The sequence below is a fragment of the Eucyclogobius newberryi genome, unplaced genomic scaffold (genome assembly GCF_026437365.1).
Source record: "Eucyclogobius newberryi isolate DKJ021-1_F unplaced genomic scaffold, fEucNew1.0.hap1 SCAF_13, whole genome shotgun sequence".
Lineage (NCBI taxonomy): Eukaryota > Metazoa > Chordata > Actinopteri > Gobiiformes > Gobiidae > Eucyclogobius > Eucyclogobius newberryi.
This window is the reverse complement of record NW_027315757.1, coordinates 4,535,983-4,562,560: the sequence shown is the minus strand read 5'-3', so window position 1 is coordinate 4,562,560 and position 26,578 is coordinate 4,535,983. Positions and strand designations below refer to the sequence as shown.

Here is a 26,578-nt window from a genome sequence, read left to right as displayed (position 1 = left end):
TTGTCTTGCTTTGTGGCGGCTGGACGGTTACCTATGTTCTTTATTAGGCCCAAACCCCACAAGCTGGCGAGAGGCCTAGTTGTGTAAAGCCGTGTAAAGCTGTGTAAAGCCCTAAAAATAACAATGCATTTCACTCATTTAAAGCCTCATGTGTCAATCACATGTCCAAATATGAAAAACCAAAAAGCAGTTTTGTTCATAGTTATCTACCGACCTCCTGGTCCCTACTCAGAGTTTTTAACAGAGTTTTCTGACTTTATATCAAACTTAGTGTTAGCCTGGGATAAAATAGTTATAGCTGGAGACTTTAATATCCACGTGAACATGAGTGATGACGCTCTCAGTAATGCCTTCAGCGCCTTGTTAGACAGCATTGGTTTCACTCAGAATGTAAATAAACCAACTCACACTCACAAGAACACTCTGGATCTTGTCCTAACGTATGGAACAGAGATTAGTGACCTCATTGTCCTCCCTCAAAACCCTATATTATCAGATCATTTCCTAATTACCTTTCAGTTTATTCTTAAAGATCATCCAGCCCCACAGAATAAAGTTATAATGAAAAGGACACTATCTGAAAAATCAATCTCAAAATTCAAAGAAATAATAGAGCCAATATTCAGTGACATGTCATGTGATCCTGCTGAGAACAGCTTTAGTCCCAGTTTAAGTGATCAATTTGTCCATGAATTCTCTGAAGTCTACTCTTGATGTTGCAGCGCCGTTAAAACAGAAGGTCATTAGGCCAAAGCGCGCCTCCCCATGGTACAACCAAGAACTGCGTTCACATAAACAAAGAGTTAGAAAGTTAGAGGGATTATTTCGTCGCTCTCACACAGAAGAATCCCTAAAAGCATGGAAAAGTTGCTACTGTCCTATAAGCAGGCTCTGCGTGAGGCCCAAACCAGATACTATTCAAATCTAATAGAAGTCAACAAAAGTAACACTACATTTCTTTTCAGCACTGTAGCCATGGTAACAAACTGTCACAGTGCAGTAGAGCCCTCAATCCCAGCTACACTCAGCTCTGATGATTTCCTCCTATTTTTTAACAATAAAATAAAAACTATCAGAGATGAATTGGATGAAATTACCCCCGCTATTAGCCCTGAACTAGCCCAAGCTGTAAATCTAACGTCCCATATAAATCCACCTGTAAACTTAGAAAGGTTCACAGCTGTTGATCAAGCAGAGATAACTTCAGCCATTATGTCCTCTAAAAGCTCAACTTGTGTCCTAGACCCCATTCCAAGCAGACTCCTCAAAGACATTCTCCCCCTAATTATAGACCCTATTCTTAATATAATAAATACTTCACTAGAAAGTGGCTATGTTCCACATCCTTCAAACATGCAGTCATTAAACCTCTTCTGAAAAAGCCTAATCTAGATCCCGACCTATTGGTAAACTACAGACCTATTTCAAATCTTCCCTTTGTCTCTAAAATCCTTGAAAAAGTTGTAGCAAAACAGCTTTGTCGCCACCTACAGGACAATAACTTATTTGAAGTTTTCCAGTCAGGGTTCAGAGCCCACCACAGCAGGGTTCAGAGCCCACCACAGCAGGGTTCAGAGCCCACCATAGCACTGAAACTCCACTAGTTAAAGTCACAAATGATTTGTTATTAGCCGCTGACGATGGACTGGTCTCAATCCTGGTTCTGTTGGACCTCAGCGCAGCGTTTGACACCATCGACCACAACATTCTACTGCAGAGGTTAGAATGTGATGTAGGTGTTGGAGGAACAGCCCTCAGCTGGTTTAAATCCTATTTATCTGATAGGTACCAATTTGTTCATGTAAACCAGAGCTCCTCACCATGCTCCAAAGTAATTCACGGTGTGCCACAGGGTTCGGTACTCGGTCCAATTCTGTTTACTCTTTATATGCTGCCGTTAGGCAACATTATCAGAAAGCATGGCATTAACTTCCACTGCTATGCAGATGACACTCAGCTGTATTTATCAATGAAACCTGATCAGAGCGATCAAGTAGACAGACTTAGTGGTAAAAACCTGGATGACACTTAACTACCTGCTTGTTAACCCTGAAAAAAACGAGGTCATTGTGCTTGGCCCTAAACATCTACGAGACGCTATATCTGAGCAGATAGTCACACTGGACAATGTCAGTGTAGCCTCCAGTTCTACTGTAAGAAATCTTGGAGTCTTATTTGACCAGGAGCTCTCATTCAAAGCTCGTATAAATCAAGCTTGTAAAACAGTCTATTTCCATTAGCGCAACAAGAGCCAAAATCAGAAGAATCCTGCCTAAAAGCAATGCTGAAAAACTTATCCATGCATTTGTAACGACTAGATTAGACTACTGTAACTCCCTGCTTGCAGCGTGTCCTAAAAGCTCCATAAAAAGCTTTCAACTGGTTCAAAATGCAGCAGCAAGATTACTAACAGGAAAAAAAAGAAGAGAGCACATTACGCCAGTGCTGAAGTCTCTTCACTGGCTCCCCGTCGAGTCCAGAATCAAATTTAAAATTCTGCTCTTGACCTACAAAGCCATAAATGACATGGCCCCATCCCACCTCAAAGATGCTATAGAACCATATCATCCAAACAGAGCTCTTCGCTCTCAGAATGCCGGCCTTCTGGTGGTGCCAATAGTCTCTAAAAGTACTGTAGGAGGTAGAGCGTTTAGCTATCAAGCTCCTGTGTTATGGAATCAGCTCCCGACCCATGTTAAATATGCTGACACAGTCTCTTCATTTAAGTCCAGGCTTAAAACGTTCCTCTTCGAAATCGCTTATGGTCAGACTAGTTAGGAACAGAAACATAAACCCACAGCTTTAGCTACGCTGCCCTAGGAGTAACTGTGCTGGGGGAAGTATGACAGCTTGAGCACTATCCTCTTCTTCTGACTACTTATTCTATAAAAAAATATTTATTTTTTAATTCCACTTGCAAACTGTTCACCGCCTTCTTTTTCTTTTTCTCACTCCTGAGGACCTGTGGACCCAGATGCCCCTCCCCTGGTGAAGTGGTCCCTGCCCTGTGTGGACGGTCCCTCATCTGCCTGAAGAGTGGCTCCAGCTCCAGTCTCCCTCACATCCGTCTGTGAGAGTCAGGTCTCTCCTTCACTCTGGAACTCCTCCAGGTTTCTACTTTTTCCCAAGGAGGTTTTTTTTGTAGTTTTTCCTGGCCGAGAAGGAGGGTCTAAGGACAGAGGACTCTGGGACATCGTCCCTCGCCACCACAGACATTGTTGATTCATTTCTCACTGCGGCCCTCAGAGGCAACCGTTGTTGTGATTTTGGGCATTACAAAAATAAATTTAATTGAATTGAATTAAAGCACCAATGCGAAAGAGCACACAATCTGTGCACAAAATCAGGCGCTAAGTGCTTGCTTTCATTTTTTTAAAAGGCATAAAATCATTTCATTTCAAACTTCTCTGAGTTTTGTTCCACAGACAGGGAGCAGAATTGAGATTGCTGTGTATGTTTAAGTTATCAAATGTGTAACCTTTTTTCTCAAAAGGGGTCATAGTTCAAGCTTCACAGGGAACCAAATTCTACAAAAGCCTCCAAAGGTAGCATAATTTGAGTTAGAATATGACCCTAGAATTGAGCAGTCATGTCTTTACTCTCTGAAAAGCAGGTGCAGCATAATCTAACCTTGTCATATTGGTTTTTCACTGCAAAACCTGCCGTAACCTGCCTGTGCGAAACATTCATGGGATTCAATTAAAAACCTTCCCACACACACAGGTCTTCCCCATATGGTCATGTGACAACATTCGGTTTCCTGTTTCAGCGAGAGTGCCTCCTGCGCTTTCACTATGTGTTTAAAATAATCTTCACACAACATAAGACATGACTCGATCAGTGCAGAGCTAATGGAATTTGATTATAAATATTGTTTTCATGAGATCTTAACATTCTAGAGTTTTAAATCAGATTGGAGGGCATAGATCTATATACTGTAACTCCACTGTTTTGGAAGAAAATCCTGTTGAGCATTGAAATCAAATTTGGCCTTTTAATCTCATGGCTTTAAGCAGACAATAACCTGTATATTTGAATAATGACACCACTTTCTAACTCAAATATCGTCACAGACTGTTTTTTTCATTCTGCACCTGTTGTGGTTTCAGAGGAAAGACTCATATCCACCACATATTATCTATGCATGTATCCATATTCAAATGCACTTTTACAACTTATATTCAACAACAAAAACACGTGTGTCCATGTTGTCCATTTTTTATTTGGATCTTACCCGCTTTGGTCTTGTGCAGTTTCATATATGCTACAGGCACAAACATAGCCCTCTGTGAGTGAGAGAAGGCAACATTTAGTTCAGTTTTGACAATAATAATGGTGTAAACTGGAATTATTCATGATACATAGACATTTTAGCTTTAATAAAATATTCCTCAAGTCTTTACATACAGTACATAATGGTCCAGCATGCATATTTGAATATAGCTGGTGTGAGAGAAGAGAATACTGAGGAGACGTCAGATGCCAAGGGCCAAGCAGAAGTGTAGGCAATTTGAGGCATTTCTTTAACATTAAAATTAATTAATTTCCATATAAAAAACAAATACACGGTTTCCCATACTTGCATTAGTACTCAACAAAAAAACAACATATCATTTAGCACAATACAGTACATGAATAAGTAAGTGTGTCATCATGTGTACACAGTATGGGACGTGTTTATCTGAAATGACTGGACAATGGGCCGTTACCATGGTGCTGGTGAGTAGCCACAGCACTGCCTCTGGTGCTTTACGTTAAAATGACTTCAATAAAGGTATATTTAAGTAGATTTCATTTGACAGGTAAAATATCTACCAATGAAACCGTAAAACACATAAAAAAAAGAAAAAACTTTAGCTGTTTTATATAAGAACAAATAGTAGATCATTTTACTTGTCCTGTCAAGTCAAAATGTTCTAAATTAAAGTTATTTATCTGACCTAGGTATTATTTTTACAGTGTAGTATCACAACTTGATTTGGTTGTTTCTCCAGTAGCTCCATGCGGTCTGCTACCTACAAGTGAAATAGATCCAGATCACTTTAAAACTATTTAAGAAAGGTCAAATTTTGTCATGTTCATGTTTTTTTCCCATGGTCTTGATGACATGAGTATTTAGTTCCGATTTGAGTATATATTAGAATATGGGTATTGCTACTTTGGACAGCTCCGCCTGGTGTGATGTAACACAGGAAGTTCAGGAGCAGCACGATAGTCACTGTTGTTGTTTGGTCAGAGTTTGCAGAAGCTCTCTGTCTCAGAGAAGGTCAGTGAGACGAGGACACCGTCCCTCCCATCTCGACATTTGATCTACCAACACAGAAGAACATGTATTTTTGAGATCATCTGAACATACTATCAATGGGCTTTAAAGGTGCACTGTGTAACTTTCTAGTGGAGGGTCCTAGAGAGAATATTCCACAGTATTGCATTAAACGTTTATCTGTAAATTGCAGGTGCGCTGGGGCATATGGTACTCCCTTTATTAGACAGCTGAGCATGAAATTGGGATGAGGAAGACGGGAGGACAGCAGTAAATTGTCAGAGCCGGGGAGCATATGTGCTGCCGCTTTAACCACTCTACCACAGGGCAGCCCAAAGTTTATCATCTCTGTCCCAGTGCAGTTATGCCACACTACAACAGCAGCAACAAGAATACTTTTTTTTTTTTTTTTTTAAATAACATAACAATTGCTCTTGTTGTGTCTGTGTCTGAGCCACTTTGACTTTATATCCCTTTAATTTGTTCTTTAAAAGTTCTAGGCGTTTAAAGTTTTTATAAGCGACACACATCTAGGGCTGTTAAGTTTTTATGGACAGAATTTCTAGGCGCAGTCAGGGGTGAGAATCAGAACCTCCAAATCCGAGGCCATGGTTCTCGACCGGAAAAAGGTGTCTTGCCCTCTCCAGGTGGGTGGGGAGTCCTTGCCCCAAGTGGAGGAGTTCAAGTATCTCGGGGTTTTGTTCACGAGTGAGTGAGTGAGTGAGTGAAGGATGGAGCGTGAGATTCTTCAGATCGGTGCAGCGGCTGCAGTGATGCGGTCGCTGCATCGACTGTTGTGGTGAAGAGGGAGCTGAGTCGAAAGGCAAACCTCTTGATTTACCGGTCAAACTACGTTCCTGACCTCACCTTTGGTTATGAGCTTTGGGTAATGACCGAAAGGTCAAGATCGTGGATACAAGCACCTCCCATAGCATGTGTTAAACGTGAACGGTCCATCTGCGGTTCAAATATGCAAGGATCTATTTTTGACAGATGCCAGAGGTCGGACACAACGTTGTTTGCAGTGGGGTTTGAGTTTTCTCTTGGACATTTTTGCCATTTATTGTGTAAACTAAAGTCATGGGATGTTTCAGTGTGTGTGTGTGTGTGTGTGTGTGTGTGTGTGTGTGCGTGCGTGCGTGTGCGTGTGTGTAGGTGTGTGCGTGCGTGCGTGTGCGTAGGTGTGTGCGTGCGTGCGTGCGTGCGTGCGTGTGCGTGTGTGTATTGGGGGCTCACAGGGGGGAACTCGCTCTCGTCGTCCAGGCGCACAGGTCCAGCTGCCAGCTCGTGCTCTGGGATCACCTCGCCCTCTCTACAGCCGCCATCCTCACTGTAGCCTGGACACACATGAGACACACAGATCAGACACGATCTTAGAATGTGGACGTACCAATTCAAAACTACAGCGCTAATACTGCAGACCACAAATCCAACAACCTTCAGAAAACAAAAAAGATCCAGTTTGAACTGTGTTGACTGTCAGAGTCTCACCTGGGGCCCAGACAGTGTAATCCAGGTATTTCATAAAGTGACTCGGGCATTGCCGGTTGTAACCAGCTTTTCTGTGAAGCAAAGCAAGGAAGCTTCACGGAATTCATTACAGCGCCCACTGTATGATTGTATTATTAGTATTATTTGTCTTATGCCAGCTAATTTTATTATTATTATTTTATCTTTGTTTTTATTTTATTCCCTCCATTCCCTATTAAGAGATGAGAGGACCTGTTTTTGTTCATAAGAGTTCTATTAAGAGTGTTTTTTTTTTTATCTGTCCTTTTCCTCTGTATCTACTGCGTTGTAACACCAAAATGTCCCCATGTGTGGACATTAAAGGATTATCTTATCTTATCTTATTGTATGCTGTCCACTTTGTTACTCAAAGAATGTCGATTTGAGAGAATGATTGACGGGAGCGGTCGTCGTTTGAATCTTTTCCAAAGTCGATTCTTTGCTCCACCTCCTCCTCATTTCCTTCTCCTGGCTTGCTTGGATGGCATCTATCAATGAAGGTTCGAAGGGTGAGTTGTGTAAAGTCCGCTCCTGTAGTCCGCTCCTGGTGTTTCAGTGAGTTGAAACTCCTTCCCGCCTCATCACTGTGCAGCATGGCAGATCATGTGTAAAGATGAGTCGTTTGGTGGTGAATCCTGTCTGATCATTGTGAATTAAATTCGGGAATATTTGTATCATTCCTTTGGACATAATAAACAATTCAGTCCATATTCAAAATTGAGATTGGTCTGTGTGAGGCACAGTCGAGTCGATCCCTCCCGTCTTTAGGTATGAAGGATCTGATGGCTTCTTTCCAACTTGGGAGGGATTTGAGCTTTTTAAGTCCCAGTTACTTACTGGGACTTAAAAAAAAAAAAAAAAGGCTCAAATCCCTCTCCAAGAAGGAGATCGTGGGTTCGATTCCCGGACCAGACCAACATCACATGATCTCTCTGGGTGTGGTCTGCATGTTCTCCCCGTGTTACCGTGGGTTTTCTCCGGCTTCCTCCCACCGTCCAAAGACATGCATGTGTTAGGTAAAAATTGGTGACTCTAAATTGGCCCTAGTGAATGAATGTGAGAGTGAACTGTTTGTAATGTCTATGTCTCTGTGTCAGCCCTGCGACAAGTTGGCCACCAAGGGTACACCTCCAGGGTGTACCCCGCCTAAGGCCTGAAGTCACTGGGATAGGCTCCAGTCCCCCGCAACCCCGAAAGGGAACAAGCGGTAGAAAATGGATGGAAGTCCCAGTTAAAAGTTGATAAAAGCAAAGGAGTAATTGTGTCTTTTAGAGCTTTATATCACTCTGAGGTGAACCCGTCACTCCCTGGAGATTTATTGTTTTTTAGTCTTTTGTTTGCACTTTGATTTCAGTCACTGTTATTTCAGCTCCTAATTCTGTTTCTTCTGCCCATTTTTTCTCTCTGCCTGTTGTTTGCTAAACTTCCAAGATAATAGTTTTGAGAATTCTTAACCACTTTCATAATATCTTCACAAGAGGTTTTTGTTTTTTTTCTTTTTTTCTGTAGCATTTGAGGATCCTTGTTTTCTGCATGTTTCGCTTCCAACAGCTTTAGTTTGTTGTGTAAATCATTACATTTTTTCTGCCTTTGTTTCTTTTGGGCTGAGGTGACAGAAATAACCCTGCCCCTCAAAACAGACTTAGCTGCATCCCAGACAATGGGATGGAAAAACTTCACCATTGTCGTTTTTCTCTACATATGTCTCAATGTCCTTTGTCATATTTTTACAAATTGTGTGACATTGAATGGACTAGAATTCAATTTGTTTCATTTGTTTTTTGTTTCTGTTCCAGATCTAGAGTGATGTACAAAACAACATGATCTTCACTCATGTCTGTCTCTGTAATGTTGGACCGATCTTTGTTGAAAATAAAAAAGTTGCATAAATCACATTGTATGTTTTTTAAATAATGTATTATTGTTAATAATACGATAATAATAATGTTATTGATGAACACCTGAGAAAATCTGTGTTAATATTTGGTACAGAAGCCTTGGTTTACAGTTCCAGAGGTCAAACATTTCCTGTTGTTCTTGACCAGGTTTGCTCACACTGCAGCAGGGACTTTGGCCACTCCTCCACACAGATCTTCTCTAGATCTTCTGGTTTCAGGGCTGTCGCTGAGCAACACAGAGTTTCAGCTGCGAAAGATTTTCTAATGGATTTAGGTCTGAAGACTGGCTCGGTCACTCCAGAACCTTGATTTGCTTCTTATGGAGCCACTCCTTGGTTCTCCTGGCTGTGTGCTTTGGGTCATTATCATGTTGGAAGCCACGACCCATCTTCAACAACCTCCTTCCTTCTATCTGAGCATTGGCTCAGATAGAAGGAAGGAGGTTGTTGCCCAAAATCTCACAATACATGGCCCCATTCATTCTCTCCTTAATACAGTGCAGTCGTCCTGTCCCCTGTGCAGAAAAGCACCCCCAAAGCACGATGTTTCCTCCCCCAAAGCACGATGTTTCCTCCCCCAAAGCACGATGTTTCCTCCCCCAAAGCACGATGTTTCCTCCCCCAAAGCATGATGTTTCCTCCCCCAAAGCACGATGTTTCCTCCCCCAAAGCACGATGTTTCCTCCCCCAAAGCATGATGTTTCCTCCCCCAAAGCACGATGTTTCCTCCCCAAAGCACGATGTTTCCTCCCCCAAAGCATGATGTTTCCTCCCCCAAAGCACGATGTTTCCTCCCCAAAGCACGATGTTTCCTCCCCCAAAGCACGATGTTTCCTCCCCCAAAGCACGATGTTTCCTCCCCCAAAGCACGATGTTTCCATTTGCGTTCATCCTCAGCGTTGCAGGATAAAGCAGAGCGTATTCCAAGGTCTTCTCTCAGGATTTCACCGGATCAAAAGCTTTGTCACTTGTGGACCACTTGCGTTGAGTAGTTGGCACCCGCTTACCGTGCCACCGCTACATGCACGTCCCCGTCTTGTCTCTGAGCGTAGCCACGGTGAGCGCTGGGGCGAAGATTAAGGCGGCGGACATGGGAACCGACTTTACCTGTGAGCGTAGCTGCAGTGAGGCCGGGGGCCGGGGGTAAGGCGGCAGTGGCAGCATACGTGGGGCAAGAGTTTCCTGGTCCAGAGGATTCCGATGTCTCAGACACTTTGACTTCAGTGTGATCCTGAAGCTCATCTAAAAGTCTGAGCGGAAGAAGACAAAAGCTGAATACACAAGAAAGATAGACAGGGAGAGGAGAGAGGAGAGAGGAGAGAGAGGAGAAAGAGAGGAGAGGGCGGAGAGAGGAGAAAGAGAGGAGAAAGAGAGGAGAGAGAGAGGAGAGGGAGGAGAGAGAGGAGAAAGAGAGGAGAAAGAGAGGAGAGAGAGAGGAGAGGGCGGAGAGAGGAGAAAGAGAGAAGAGAGAGGAGAGAGTGAGGAGAGGGAGGAGAGAGAGGAGAGAGAGGAGAAAGAGGAGAGAGGAGAGGGAGGAGAGAGAGGAGAAAGAGAGGAGAGAGAGGAGAAAGAGAGGAGAGAGGGAGACAGAGAGAAGAGAGAGAGGAGAGGGCGGAGAGAGGAGAGAGGGAGACAAAGAGGAGAGAGAGAGGAGAGGGCGGAGAGAGGAGAAAGAGAGAAGAGAGAGGAGAGAGTGAGGAGAGGGAGGAGAGAGAGGAGAGAGAGGAGAAAGAGGAGAGAGGAGAGGGAGGAGAGAGAGGAGAAAGAGAGGAGAGAGAGGAGAAAGAGAGGAGAGAGGGAGACAGAGAGAAGAGAGAGGAGAGAGGGAGACAGAGAGGAGAGAGAGGAGACAGAGGAGAGAAAGAGAGGAGAGAGGAGAGAGAGGAGAAAGAGAGGAGAGGGCGGAGAGAGGAGAAAGAGAGGAGAGAGAGAGGAGAGGGAGGAGAGAGAGGAGAAAGAGAGGAGGGAGGAGAGAGAGGAGAAAGAGAGGAGAGAGAGGAGAAAGAGAGGAGAGAGGGAGACAGAGAAAGAGAGGAGAGCAAGGAGAGAGAAGAGAGAGAAGAGAAAGAGAGAAGAGAGAGGAGGGAGAGGAAAGAGAGGAGAGGGAGGAGAGAGAGAGGAGAGAAATAGTGAAAGGAGCGATGGACTTTGGACTCACATTTATTGACGACTCATTTTAAAACCCACAGATTCAGATTCTACAAAAGTAAAAGCAGCTCCCTCACTGTCCACACACTCTCTCCACTGTCCTACTGTCCACACACTCTCTCCACTGTCCTACTGTCCACACACTCTCTCCACTGTCCTACTGTCCACACACTCTCTCCACTGTCCTACTGTCCACACACTCTCTCCACTGTCCTACTGCCCACATACTCTCTCCACTGTCCTACTGTCCACACACTCTCTCCACTGTCCTACTGTCCACACACTCTCTCCACTGTCCTACTGTCCACACACTCTCTCCACTGTCCTACTGCCCACATACTCTCTCCACTGTCCTACTGTTCACACACTCTCTCCACTGTCCTACTGTCCACATACTCTCTCCACTGTCCTACTGTTCACACACTCTCTCCACTGTCCTACTGTCCACACACTCTCTCCACTGTCCTACTGCCCACATACTCTCTCCACTGTCCTACTGTTCACACACTCTCTCCACTGTCCTACTGTCCACACACTCTCTCCACTGTCCTACTGTTCACACACTCTCTCCACTGTCCTACTGTCCACACACTCTCTCCACTGTCCTACTGCCCACACACTCTCTCCACTGTCCTACTGTTCACACACTCTCTCCACTGTCCTACTGTCCACACACTCTCTCCACTGTCCTACTGTTCACACACTCTCTCCACTGTCCTACTGTCCACACACTCTCTCCACTGTCCTACTGCCCACACACTCTCTCCACTGTCCTACTGTTCACACACTCTCTCCACTGTCCTACTGTCCACACACTCTCTCCACTGTCCTACTGCCCACACACTCTCTCCACTGTCCTACTGTCCACACACTCTCTCCACTGTCCTACTGTTCACACACTCTCTCCACTGTCCTACTGCCCACACACTCTCTCCACTGTCCTACTGTCCACACACTCTCTCCACTGTCCTACTGCCCACACACTCTCTCCACTGTCCTACTGCCCACATACTCTCTCCACTGTCCTACTGCCCACACACTCTCTCCACTGTCCTACTGCCCACACACTCTCTCCACTGTCCTACTGTCCACACACTCTCTCCACTGTCCTACTGTTCACACACTCTCTCCACTGTCCTACTGCCCACACACTCTCTCCACTGTCCTACTGTCCACACACTCTCTCCACTGTCCTACTGCCCACACACTCTCTCCACTGTCCTACTGTTCACATACTCTCAAACTCTCCTACTGTCCACACACTCTCTCCACTGTCCTACTGTCCACACACTGTCCTACTGTCCACACACTCTCTCCACTGTCCTACTGCCCACACACTCTCTCCACTGTCCTACTGTCCACACACTCTCAAACTCTCCTACTGTCCACACACTCTCTCCACTGTCCTACTGTCCACACACTCTCTCCACTGTCCTACTGTCCACACACTGTCCTACTGTCCACACACTCTCTCCACTGTCCTACTGTCCACACACTCTCGAACTCTCCTACTGTCCACACACTCTCGAACTCTCCTACTGTCCACACACTCAAACTCTCCTACTGTCCACACACTCAAACTCTCCTACTGTCCACACACTCTCAAACTCTCCTACTGTCCACACACTCTCGAACTCTCCTACTGTCCACACACTCAAACTCTCCTACTGTCCACACACTCTCAAACTCTCCTACTGTCCACACACTCTCAAACTCTCCTACTGTCCACACACTCTCAAACTCTCCTACTGTCCAAGTATTCAAGTCTGAGTCATGCTGTGATCAGTTTCTTTAGAGGTTCCATAGTGTCCGTACAGCTGCCTGTTTTTTTTTTCAGACATTGATGAGGAGAGGAAAGGTAGTGAGGACTTGAGACGTGGCCCCAGAAGGTAGGAGGAGACAAAGGTTCACAGACTCACTTATGTGTGTGGGACAGGTGGCACCTGCCCCCCTCTGCCGGGTCAAAGGTGTAGATGTACAGTGTTCCGTCACGCGTAGCAACGAGCAGACGTGGAAGCTTTTGGATCCTAAAGACAAACGAAAGGATCAGTTTGATAAGACAATTAATCGACTACAGCACAAGCCCTGGTCCCATCTTACACCGTGAGGGCGCACGTGTTCCTGCAGCCAACTGAGGGCAGCTGTGCCGTGGCAAAGGCGCGGTCTTGACTCATCATGTCTGACACTGGGGCTGGGAGGTAGGTGCTGGCGGCAGAGAACATCCTGCCCACGTAGGAGCCCCATGAAGACGCCTCGTCCTCCCGACTGGACACACACACACACACACACACACATACACACACACACACACACACACACACATACATACACACACACACACACACACACACACAAACAAACAAACAAACAAACAAACACGCATACTTTGTTATATAAGTATGAAAAATAAAATAAAAATATGTCTTTCATCATAAGGGGCAGTAGCGAATGACATTACTTTGTACTTGTAATATTACCTGTATTTCATGTAATTCCTCATTTTCATGTAAACTGAACATTTTTGTGTGGGCTTATAAACATCTTTTGGTCACCTTCGCATTAGTATTTCACGTTTTTGCCTAAAATTATGTCTAGATTTGGAAAACTACACCTGAATTTTCACAGAGGTAAGTAAGATTGGGAGCGCCCTCTGCTGTCAGTAGTGAGAATGAACAGTGAATTCAATTCAATTCAATTTATTTTTGTAACGCCCAAAATCACAACAACGGTTGCCTCTGACGGCGAAATAAATGAATAAATGTAGCTAGGCATCAGACTTCTATCCTGATGCTGCGATTCAGCCATGGATCTGTTAAATTAATGGTTCCAGCCAACATGGAAATCGATAATTCCCACTTGAACATTAAAAGTTCCGACCTCAGAGCGTTTCTGCAAAATTTATTTGCACAATATTCTAAAAAAAAGACCCAGTGATAAACACAACTCTATGTTTCTGATGAGGAGATAATGTTATGACATTGTTAAAAGCATACAAAAGTACTTTTAGCATTACTGTAAAACACTAATGATGTCACAATATCAAATTTTGGTGTTGCGATATCTAATGTTAGTGTTTATTTTTTAATTGGTTGCAATTATTATGAGGGGAAAAAAGATCACGATAATTGAGACTCTGGCCCCAAAACAGTGAAATCTAAAATGTTGTTACATGTTACTTTTCCTCAAGTTTGTGACTAGCTTTACAAACTAACTTTCTGAAAGATAAAATTAAGTTAATATGACAAAAACATAGGCTATAAATTGAACGAAAAATACAAAATTTCACTTCTAAAATGTATAATTAAATGAATTATTATTTTGCTCTTGACAGCTGAATACAGTAATCATGATTATCGATTATCGAATAAGTTTGACAAACCCAGGGCCACCCATGAAAAAAGACAACACTAGCCACTTTCCAATGGGGGGCAGATCCACACATCCTATATAGAGCAAGTGTCCGGGCTCTGAGGGGCCCCTGTGTACCTGGGGCCCAGGTCCTCCAGTCTGAAGATGTGCACAGTCTCTGTGTTACTGGAGGTGCAGAGGAAATGTCCATCAGGGCTGAAGGACAGACAGCTTATGTCCACACACCTGCAAAAAACACACACTGTCACACATGTACTGTGGGCTATCAAAAGCATTTATAATAGATACATATGAGAGAATAGAATACCAACCCATGTGCCATTTGTTCAATTAAACAAGTACCAGTAACCAATGTGTGTTCTGACCATGTGTTGTCACAAAGGAGCTGCAGGGGGAGCTCTTTCACCAAAGTGACTTTGTTCTCCTTGAAAACATATATTTTGTCTAATTATTATTATCAGTTCTGCCTCCATCAAAGTCTGAGGACTCAAAAGGGCTTTTGATTGGAGGATAGAAAATCCACAACAATTTGTGGAAGACCTAAAGAATAAAAGGAAAACCTGAGTTGTCTTTAATCAAAAGTGAGTTTGGAACCTCAGTCTCCCATGTGAAAGTCAAACACTTGTCCTACAGAGTCAATGATGCTCAATGGACTAGAAAGGCACTGAACAACTAATTACGCGTGCTATGTAATGATTAGCGTTCTATGTTGTTAAATGGCTGTATAACGTCTAATCATTAGAAACATGAACAGAGCCTTGCTACAAACACAGAATTGTCTCTAAAAAAATAGTTTTTAATTCTGTTTATTGAAACATGGCGCTGCCATGTTTCATGTGCTTCGCTTCTCCTCGCACATGTTTCAACGTGGTTTGAGTTTTTGGGTTTGAGGCTGTGTGGTCCTCGGAGCACATGTGTGGTCCTCGGAGCACACGTACGGTTCTCGAAGCACACGTACGGTCACGTACGGTCCTCGGAGCACACGTACGGTCCTCAGAGCACACGTGCTGACCTCGGAGCACACGTGCGGTCCTCGGAGCACACGTACGGTCCTCGGAGCACACGTGCGGTCCTCGGAGCACACGTGCGGTCCTCGGAGCACACGTACGGTCCTCGGAGCACACGTGCTGACCTCGGAGCACACGTACGGTCCTCGGAGCACACGTACGGTCCTCGGAGCTCACGTACGGTCCTCGGAGCACACGTGCTGACCTCGGAGCACACGTACGGTCCTCGGAGCACACGTACGGTCCTCGGAGCACACGTACGGTCCTCGGAGCACACGTGCTGACCTCGGAGCACACGTACGGTCCTCGGAGCACACGTGCTGACCTCGGAGCACACGTACGGTCCTCGGAGCACACGTACGGTCCTCAGAGCACACGTGCTGACCTCGGAGCACACGTACGGTCCTCGGAGCACACGTGCTGACCTCGGAGCACACGTACGGTCCTCGGAGCACACGTACGGTCCTCAGAGCACACGTGCTGACCTCGGAGCACACGTACGGTGCTCGGAGCACACGTACGGTCCTCGGAGCACAGGTACGGTCCTCGGAGCACACGTGCGGTCCTCGGAGCACACGTACGGTCCTCGGAGCACAGGTACGGTCCTCGGAGCACACGTGCGGTCCTCGGAGCACACGTGCTGACCTCGGAGCACACGTGCAGTCCTCGGAGCACACGTACGGTCTTCAGAGCACATGTGCTGACCTCTAAAACAAGCTGCTGTCCGCTCTGGTTCTAAAGTCTCATGTTATAGAGTGGAGCATGACCGGGCCTCTGAACACGGCCACAGACTTCCTGCAGTACTGCTCAGCGGCCTGTAGAGGACTTCCAACCAAGCTTCAGCAGCAGAAGTGAGGGGAAAACTTTTTGGATATATTTCGGACCTAAATATAGTTGTGACACACGGTAATTTAAGATTCTGGTCAATCACCACTTGCCTTGATTGGCCTGACATGTTTTATACCAAACAAGGAGGCCCTTTTTGATATATTTCACTACTATTCTTATTCATTCATTCATTGTTGTATGCTGCACCTTAAAGCCAAAGCATGTTCCTAGTTTGTGAATTCTGTTCTCTGACAATGGCAATAAACCCTTTTCTGATTCTGATGAGGGAAAAAAGGCTTGGCAAAACCACAAAGGGCAAGGGCAAACCAGTGAGAAAATGTGAGTTGTCTCATGAAGTATTCTTAAAATTGCTTGCTTTGTTATGTGAAGGAGAAAGAGTGAGGAAAAGAGTTTGGAGAGAGTGTGACCTCTTCATCCCGCGACGGAACTCAAAGAGGCGCTGGCCCTGAGGGATGGAGAACACTCGGATGACAGTGCCCTATGAAACATGGCAAGAGTATGGAACCATTAAGAGTACATTATTTACTGCCTCCTGTGTAGTGGCTGAAGTGTAATAGCACGCCTTACCTTCCGGGAGGCACTAGCGAGTCTGGAGGCTGAGGCGTTGAAGCTGAGAGCTGCCAGAGGACTATGGTGAGCCGGGATCACTGTCACTGGGCTCTGATGCACAAGACACAAGTCAGAAAAGTATATTGAGACGTTACTCCATGGCCTCTTTTTATCTCATTTCTTTCTAATTATGCTATTATTATTCCCTGATACATTCATAATAAAACAATAATGTGACTAAGATAACCAAATGAATAAATGTCGTTTTTGTCATTGATTGTTACTCCTGGTGGTGTTGTATATTGATTAATATTCATTATTACTTGTACTGAAGAATGGGGCTAGGTTCATATACGTTTTACTTATTCCAAAGTGCAATTTAGTTTCACTTTTCTCTATATGCATATATTCTTTTTACTGGATGTATGACTAAATGTAAGTGTATCTTCTACATTTTCGAAAGAAAGAAATAACAATACAGCCAGAAAGTTCAACACAGTTTCTAAAGTGGTGGCACCAATAAATCACAATCACAAAAGTTAAGTTCTTGAAGCCACAATTCCTTCTTTTATTGTGGCTGTTTTGAACCCCAAATCAAATGATCTAAGATGAATGACATTCATGCTGATGCTCTGAGGTCGGGCGTGGCATCTCACCAGAGCAGAGGCGTCGTACACCTGCAGCTCTCCAGTGCTGGGGCAGCTGGGATAGGCCAGATAGGAGCAGGGGCCTGAGCTGGACAGGGCACACAGGCCACGAGGGTTGGACGGCAGCTCCATCAGCGTTTGCAGCAGCTTCATGTCCTTGATGTTGTGCACGAACAGCGACTCTTGAAGGCACACCACCAGTCTCTGCAACGACAAGCCAACCTCACACTGGACTGCATGATGACGTTTTTGAATGTGATAATTATTCACATTTTAAACCAAAACAGAAGGACGAGGCAGCAGTTTAAAAGAATATTAGGAAATCTGATAATGTTATACTAAATCTAGCACTATCTCATTCAATGAATAAATCAATGTAATTTTCAAAATACAAGAAAAGGTGAATATTAGCACATATTAAAAAAATAAAGCCTTAATTGTAGACCTGGGTCAGTCCTCTTCACTATTGAGTAGCGTTACTTTTAAAAGTAACTCACTAACTCGTTACTGCCCTGGAAATCTAACGTGTTATGTTACTGCGTTACTGTGTTATAAAAGTAACGCGTTAAGAGTACTCACACTTGTTTCAGGCCTGTAGTTTATCTACATCAAACTCACCACATCGCTGTTACTCCACATTTACTCCTTAGAGTATTTTAAAGCATCTGAAGGTTTATTTCTCTTTGGCGTCACAGGAGTCACTAGTGGCACAGTGAGCACGCTCACAACACGCCGAGCTCTGGGATGTGGCGAGGAGATGAGACCTGAGCAAAACTAATGCGTTACTGATTTGAAATAGGACCTAGAGTACTAGATTACATGGGTGCATGTAGTACTCTAGCGCATTACCCCCAACTCTGGTCCTGTGTGACTCCTGGTTTGGGTTTGGACCCGTTAAAACTTCGACCTGGTTTAGTTCTGAGTTGGTCCTGGTCTGTGGTCCTGGTCTGTGGTCCTGGTCTGTGGTCCTGGTCTGTGGTCCTCGTGAGTCCTGTTATCTGTACAGCCTCATCATGATGTATTGAGCATGATTTGTCTCCTTTCTGCTTTTCTTTAAATTCAAGCTTTGTGGCCGTCTCCTTCCCGTGCGTCGCGCTGCAGATCCAGCGGTGTGTTACTTTCCGTTTGGTGACTTTAGCACTTGTGACTATGTGATTACTTTGTGAATTTTGAAAGAATAAAAAATGCCTGAAGCTGGTTATCTCGTCTGTTGCGTCTCTACGTGTGGAGCTCTCATCCAAATAGGCCTAGCAGAGTTTTCGGCGAAACGCAAAGCTTTGGCTGAGCTGTTCTATATTTAGAACAGAGTCACCCAGGGCCCTTCAGGCCTCTCTTACCAGGCTGGTGACCCCTGCTCTAATGCGTTCATTCAATAAGGCTCTCTGCATGTTTCACGATGATCACGGCCGTGTGGTCAGTACATTTGCAGCAGTGGACTGCCAGGTGGTTTCAGAAGTGGCGATCATTCTTGAGATCTTCTCATATTTTCTCACAAGCACGGGCAGTTTGATGTATGCCAATAACATTTCAGGGGCGGTGATTTATGAATTATTATTAATAGTGGTAAGGGATCATCTCAAAATAGGTTGACGCTGAAAAAGACTAAATATTTTTCATCTGGGGGGGTTGTACCTACATTTCGTTTATTTGTTGCTTTGAGGCTTCAACACATGTTTGTGTTATTGTTTTGAAATGCTAATAAACTCTCTCATCATCGAGCTTTAGGCCGACGGCCATGACATCAGACACTCATGACTTTGCTTGTTGTGAAATGTAACGTGTACAGCCATTTTCAGCAGCCAATCAGAAACGTTGTTTAAATGACTTCCTGGTTGAGCGAGTTGAGTCATGGTGCTGGCACATGGTGCTGGCGTAGCGGTTGAATGGGATGGTCGTAGGGCCCCCAGGGTCCGAGAACCATGTGGATTGAGTAAACAAACATGCCGTGACAGGTGACATCATTTGGAGAGTCATAACTTCTACTGATAAACATACCAAAGGATGTTCAGGGACTAGAGGTGAGCAAGGTCTATCAAACTACCATCATTTTATCAACGCGGACGTTGTAAACGATAAGACATATTCACAGATGGACAGAATACTCTCAAAATAAGTTTTGAGAGTTTATTTAAGAGCGAGTTTTCAAGTGATGACTGTTAAGTTATGTTTTAATGTTTCTTTTTAAAATACATTTTATGTGATGCCAGAAATTTTAGTTTTTTAGTCTTTTGAGGGGGGGAGGGGTCCAGAGAGAGACTAAAAAGTATTTTTCAGCTTCAACCTATTTTGAGATGATCCCTAAGCCTAGTACTATTATTACCAGTAATCATAATAATATGCTATTATAAATAGGCCATAGTATCATTTTAATCATTAGAATTTATTTTCTTCTTTTTTTTTTCTTTTTTTTTTAAATAAAAATGCAATTTGATCATCTAGCCCTATCGCCTAGGTCCTAGTATTAAAATGAGTCATTTTAGTCAAGAGTTATAAATGCTTGTCCACTAATAAGCCTTTCATTGTCATGTTGAGCAGGTCTGTGTGTTTGTTAGTCTTTTATTCTCAAACACATTTCACACATGAGTTTGGGTCAGAGTTTTGAAACACAGGGTCCATTTCCCCGCTCACTGCCCTTTAGTTTAGAGACGGATCGGGACCAGAGCACATGGAGCGAGCTGACCACTGACGCCTGAAATGAGCGTACACACAAACTGGACCTGGACCTGGTAAAACCTGCTCCTTGTGCAGGAACATCCTTCAGCCTCTGGTCCACAGACTGAACCAGCTCTCACTGTAAACTTCAGAGGAGAGACAGAGGAGGCAGAGAGCACTAGGTCAGCAGGTTAATGCTGACCGCGGTGTCGCTCCACGTGTAACTTTGCATTTAGGCACGTCTAAATTCAGTTCCTGATGACTCATTTCTCTGTGAATATGAGTCTGATTGTAATAAGCATTTTGAAAGAGTATGTTAAGCACCCACGGGTTGGAATAATAGTATTGTAATAGTGAATGCCTAAGTTCAATGGAAAACGGTCTAATGTAACCCGAGATAGGGTAGATTACTCATATAACATATTTTGTTGAGGAAAAAACATTACATCATTATTAAAAGTCATATTTTCAGAGTACTGACCTGCCTGTTGAGCCTGACAGCCTGCACTGGCCTGGGGTAGCTGTAATTGCAGATTTCTGTGCCCTTCTTAAAGTGGTAGATGTGGAGTTTCTGGGGCGTTTGAGCGCTGACCACCACCACCAGGGAGCTGCTGTAGAGCCGCTCCACCAGGCCCACGTCCGGAGTGTCTGCTGGGTTACACGAGCACACAGTCAGGATGCAGTGTACTTACGTCCTGTGTACTATGAGAAAAGTACACAGGACATAAGGAGAATAGTACACAGTTAATGTTAATCCGATATAATTCTATGGAGTCACTGTTTCTGACAGAAATCTCCAAATTTATGATCCACAAATGTTGAACCTTTTCATTATTTCTTTGGGATTGGCTCCACAAACTCCCTAAAGTCTGTATTACTGACAGCAGTTATGACTTTGGGATTGAATAATGGCACTTTTGTTATTTTTTATGTTTGCTATTGTGAAAAACACTTTGTGCCAGCTTTTTTTTCATGTGGATAGGCCCAGTAATTAGAGATATGAAGAAACCAGGTCAACAGTTCTGAGCTCTGACAGTTAAAGTGCATATGACAGGTCAGACTGCACGTTTCACTAAATGTAGCGCCTCTTTATTATGATTATATTTCATATTTACTTCAAATGTGCCTAGTTGTCCCCAGTTTGACATGTTTGGTGAAGTTTATAAAGTTACTTCCTGGAGGTAATACCACAACTGTTACATAGCAACCATACTGTTGACAAGAGCCAAAATACATATAAATTACAAAACAGTTATGATCTGAAAATATTAGCATATAACACCTTTATTTTGTTATTACTGTTAAAACGTGAAGATGTGCTGAGATGTGTGAGGAGTATTTATTCTGAATTCATTTTGTGCTGAAAAGAGTCAGCAGTTGCAAAAGAAACAAAACAATTTTTATTTAGTCCTGAATCGCAGATAATATGTAATCATTTTGGCCTGCCGAAGAAAAACGTTTAGGCACCCCTGGTTTAAACTGATATTTCTAAGGTAGAAATGGTAAAAAGGCATCTGACAATTTGGACTCATTTTCTAAAACAGTAAAGATTTTATTTAAGAACATTTTACCAACTTTATCCCAGTTTGGACATTTTTAAGTTTATCATTTCACACTGGGGGCAATTCCAAAACGGTCACCTAGCAACCATGTTGTGCACTGGGCCAAAACGGCTCATATACGTCAGAAATCATCCGACCAATACAAATATTTAAACACCTTTGTTTTGTGGATTTTGTGTTTGAATTCAAATGAAATGAAATGTGTTTAATGTGCAAAAATTGTCCTTTTGAGATAGATACGGAATCATCAGACTTCCCCAAATCAGATTGTTTGTGACAGCAGCTACTGAAACACACATGCAAAACAAACATTTGCATAAGCAAACTTGCAGTAGCGTGCGGGACCTTTTAGGGATGGGCGTGGTTCGAGCAGATCCATGGATTTGAGGCTGTTTTGTCTTCAGAGTTCTAAAAGAAGCGGTTGGTTCTAAAAGCTCGTGTTAGAGGGCGGAGCATGAACGGGCCTCTGAACACGCCAACAGACTGAGCAGCTGCAGGAGAAGAAGAATCATGTTTCCCGCGCAGCACTGCTCAGCGGCCTGTAGAGGCCAGTAAAAGACACCGTGACTTCAGCCCAGCTTCAGCAGCAGAAGTGAGGGGAAAACGGACTTATTTGGATATATTTTAGAAGAATTTATACATAGTTGTGACACACGGTAATTTTAGATTGTATTGGCCAATCACTGCTTCCCTTGATTGCCCGGACAAGTCAGTGTTAACTTGTCTTTACTGATTCATTGGAAAGATATGTCTAAGAAAACTCTTATTGTTGTGAAAATAAAGGATTTAAAATATTTTTGCAAAGTTGTATTGTTTATAACTTAATTAACTATTATAAAGCTGAAATATAGCCTCCACTCACTCTATCGGAAATGATATCATCAAATTCTAGAATGTTACCGCATCCAAAGTACACGTGTTATGTTGCCCCCAAATCAAATGCTGGGTGGATATGGCTCTGCTCGGGGGGTGTGACACAGACCTGTGCTGCGGTAGATGCAGTCCAGGGTGTCCACGTTGGTCAGAGAGAAGAGCCGGAAGCCGCTGTCTGTGCCCAGGGCCAGAGAGCTGCAGGGGAGGAACCACAAGGTTACACTCTACGGCTGGGTCTGTTTCCAAAGTGTTTCTGGTCATATGCAGAGCTGTGTATCTTTAAATGGCACCACTACAGGAAAAATAAAAGGTATCAAAAAGTAACAGTCATTTTTCTCTTTTTTTAAGACACACACTTGCACAATAAATAAAATACACATTTACCCTCACAGGTGCCACTGACATTTTCACTAGATACAGGTAACAGTCAAAATAATCCACACAAGGATGTAAAGTACTTTGAGTATCTCGAAGGTAGAAAAACATTTACCAAAAGAAAATAATTGAACTTTTCTGCAAATCATTTAATACTTAATTTATTTGGAGGTTTTTGTTGGTAATGAATACTATATCTATCAAGTGTCATTTTTTGTCCCATTCTTCCACGCTTCTCTCTCTGAAACAGTATTAGAATTTCCTTGGCTGTATTTGTGAACATCATTGCCATGCAAACTCCAAACAACAAGTTCTATTTGAAATAACACCTTTTCTTCGACCTCCAAGTGCTAACCTCATCCTTAACCTGAAGTGTCTCTCTTGCCCATGGACACAAGGACAGTATTCACCTGTGGGGCAGTGGAGGTGACCGCTCTTCACAGAGGCCAGGAGGAAGACTCCAAATGCCAATCAAGTGTGGACAAACAACTCTATTGACTGAACTATTGTCTCCCAGGCCAGTATTTCATCAGCACTTTGAGTCACACTATTTATTACTATAGAACTTTTTTTTTTTTTTAAATAAAAGTCAATTAAAAAGTATTTATATGTTGTTTGACATGTTGATTTAATATTGCCACTGTCTTTACTAGAAATAGCTATTTTAAATGTGCTTTAGAGTCTGTATAGTCCAGATAGTGATCATAAAAATATTATTTTAAAACTCGTTAGTGTTAGTGTAGCATGGCATAAGTGCAGTAATCATGTCAGAGTACATTCTTTACTTTTAAATTTGACACATCTGTGCATGAGTAATCACTTATTACTAAGTAATAAAACTAAGAGTTATAGTCCAGACCAAGCCTTTGTGGACATGTGTCCGAGTCTGTCTCACTTTTACTAAATATACACATGTTTCCAGAGCTCATTTGGATTCCATGCACACTTTTATTGCCATCTTCATTGTGCATTAATAGTTGTATATTTTCAAATGTAGTTTCAAATGTAAATGAAATGAGCATATGTAATGTTTCTGGTGTGGGGTTCCACCCCTGCACCCCATATGTTCCACCATATGACAATAAACTTATCAATCTTGCATGTATCTATTGTCTAAAACACACTTAATGCATTCTTACAGTGGTCGCCTGTACACAGATCTGACCTCTAACTTGGCTAACAAGCTAGATTTAATTCCATATTGTGACACATTCCTGGTAAATTATTATTATCATCATCATGAATAATAATTATTACTATCATCATTATGAATAATAATAGTAACAATAATACTTATATTATAAATGTATTCATATTGCATTTTTTTTTTTTAGACCTCCAGGTACTTCACATCACATTATTTTTTCACTCCACAGCTGACGGCAGTAAGCTACTACTGCAACCACAACTGCCCTGGGGCAGACTGGCGAGGCTGCCAATCTGCGTGCCACCAGAACCACTACATATTCACACACGCTCCAGAGTTATACTATACTATACTATACTATACTATACTATACTATACTATACTATACTATACTATACTATACTATACTATACTATACTATACTATACTATACTATACTATACTATACTATACTATACTATACTATACTATACTATACTATACTATACTATACTATACTATACTATACTATACTATACTATACTATACTATACTATACTATACTATACTATACTATACTATACTATACTATACTATACTATACTATACTATACTATACTATACTATACTATACTATACTATACTATACTATACTATACTAGGCACTGTGGGTGACGACAGCTCTAGCGCCCCACTGTGGCAGCTGGTGCCAAACAGATATGGCAACATTCCCCATGGTAACCAGCAGGTGATGGACCCTCCACAAGAAAAGTTACATTGTGCACCTTTAAAGACAGGTGCAAAATCTTTATTCTTGCCTATTTGACCTTTATTAAATCAATCAAATGCATAGAAAAGCCGCGGTGTCAGTCTCGAGTCAGTGACTTGTGTGGAGCCTCCAGCCCAGACACTCACGTCGTGTCCTGGTTGAAGGAAGCACAGCTGAAGCCCGTCTCCGGTACAGGGGGCCCTTCTGGATCCTCTGGCCCCTGTGGCCCGCACAGTACGGGCTCCATCTCGGACGCCTCCCCTCGCCCTGCTCCGGAGGCCCGGGCTCAGCGGCTCCTCGCAGCTGCGTGCGGGCAAACGAAGGCTCCACGGCGGCTGAGGGCACCCAGAGGAGACGGGCTGAAGCCAGGCCCCGCGGGGAAAGCCGAAAGTCCAGGGCTCGGTCCAGGGCTCGGTCCAGGGCTCGGTCCAGGGCTCGGTCCAGGGCTCGGTCCAGGGCTCGGTCCAGGGCTCGTGTTCGGTCCAGAGCCGGCCGGACCCGTACAGACCCGGGCGACGGGAAAAGAAGCAAAACAAGAGCAGCTGACGCTACGCAGCCCGCCCACCGCGGCCTATTGGCTGAAGGAAATGACGCAGGGACGGGCTGTATTCTGATTGGACAGTGAGCAAATAGTGCGTTGTGGTGGGAGTGACGGGCTCTTTCAACACGTCTCAGAATTTGTGAAATGTAAAATATATTGATCAGTATTGAAGGTGTTGGGGAAGCGTGCCTCTGATTGGCTGCCTTGTGATTGTCAACGTCTTTGCTGATTTGCCAAACCTAAACTTTACAGTCCATAGTCTGAAGCAAGGCATGAAGAGAGGCAGCCAATCAGAGACCACGCTTCCGCCATCTTATATAAACGCTAAATGATCAAAACAGGTATAATACGAATCAGGACATATTTTTAATAGTTGATTTGTTACACTTATCACTAATAGCCTTTGTGTTGTGTTCAACATCCCTGATCCTTTGCTCATTTTCTTATACTTGTGTTGTCGCAAAAAATACAATATTCTCAATATTAGACAAATAAAGTTATTACTTTATCTTACTGGAGAGACCATGTTTCTCTGACCTTGGAAAACCTTGCATCCCCAGAGAAGCGAAAGGGTCTGCTGCACAAGAAAGTGGTTCCTGCACGTTTGACAGGAGCACTTTTGACAGGAGCACTTGTTGAATCCTTGCAGTTTATGAACATAGTTTAACAGTTTATGGTGGTTGGATGTTATTCTCATTACACCAAATTATGTTAGAAATACCACAGCATAGAGCATTGTTCTCATCTGTGTCAAATAACCTGGAGAAGCACCAACTGAACCCATTATCATCATCCATCTCTTAGCTGACAGCTCAAGACACTCAACATGTTTCATAGTGCATCATTCTTTCACTCCATACTGTAGCCACAACGGCCATGGGGCAGAAGTGAGGCTGCCAATCTGCGCCATCAGCTCCTCCAATCGCCAACACCCACGCATAAGGTTTAGGTTTAGGTACACTTTATTGGTCACTCGTCGGGAAATCCATTCTCTCCATTCGACCCACCCTTCAATGCCACTGACGCATCTCCTCAGGAGCAGTGGTCGCCCAGGGACCCAGCTCCAGATATTTGTGCTAGGCTTGGTCAGGACTACCTTTGCTGAAGGATTTGACCTATTATATATAGATTCATATTGGGCAATTGTGTGCCTTGCCTAAACACACAATGACAGTTTGCACTAGAGAGCCTCCCATCCAAGTACTAACCAGGCTTAGCTTCTGGGATCTGAAGAGATAAGGGCACTGAAAGCAGGTATGGTTTCAACCTTCTATCTCCATGGAGTTGTGCAGGTATCTGACACCATGCTTCCTGAAACAAAAGTGATTCATGGGTTTTATAAGGACCTGTCGACATTCAAAATATAAAACATTTTAGTTGTGCGATTATTGCAATAATGACTTATGACCATTGCTGCGTCAAATCCTGTGAATCAGGAAGGA

General features: G+C 43.5%; 1 protein-coding gene across 4 annotated transcripts; it reads right to left on the bottom strand.

The window, feature by feature from the left end:
• Nucleotides 1-4,202: 4,202 nt before the first annotated feature.
• On the bottom strand, nucleotides 4,203-25,106 carry wipi1 (WD repeat domain, phosphoinositide interacting 1). Of its 4 annotated transcripts, XR_011926674.1 has the most exons (13): nucleotides 24,742-25,027; nucleotides 22,435-22,520; nucleotides 20,372-20,541; nucleotides 17,248-17,442; nucleotides 16,610-16,702; nucleotides 16,450-16,520; nucleotides 14,304-14,411; nucleotides 12,918-13,082; nucleotides 12,737-12,844; nucleotides 9,777-9,919; nucleotides 6,500-6,600; nucleotides 4,529-5,310; nucleotides 4,203-4,464 (listed from the first exon to the last, which is right to left on the bottom strand). XR_011926674.1 is itself a non-coding variant. In XM_072442370.1 (12 exons), exons 1-12 carry the CDS (start codon nucleotides 24,840-24,842, stop codon nucleotides 5,233-5,235), a joined length of 1,419 nt encoding a protein of 472 aa, XP_072298471.1. In that variant the 5' UTR covers nucleotides 24,843-25,027; the 3' UTR covers nucleotides 4,203-5,232. The 4 variants fall into 4 exon arrangements, 3 of the variants coding, with proteins under 3 accessions (XP_072298471.1, XP_072298472.1, XP_072298473.1); XM_072442370.1 differs by having other exon boundaries at nucleotides 4,203-5,310; XM_072442371.1 differs by having other exon boundaries at nucleotides 4,203-5,310; nucleotides 20,372-20,538.
• Between the last annotated feature and the right edge of the window lie 1,472 nt (nucleotides 25,107-26,578).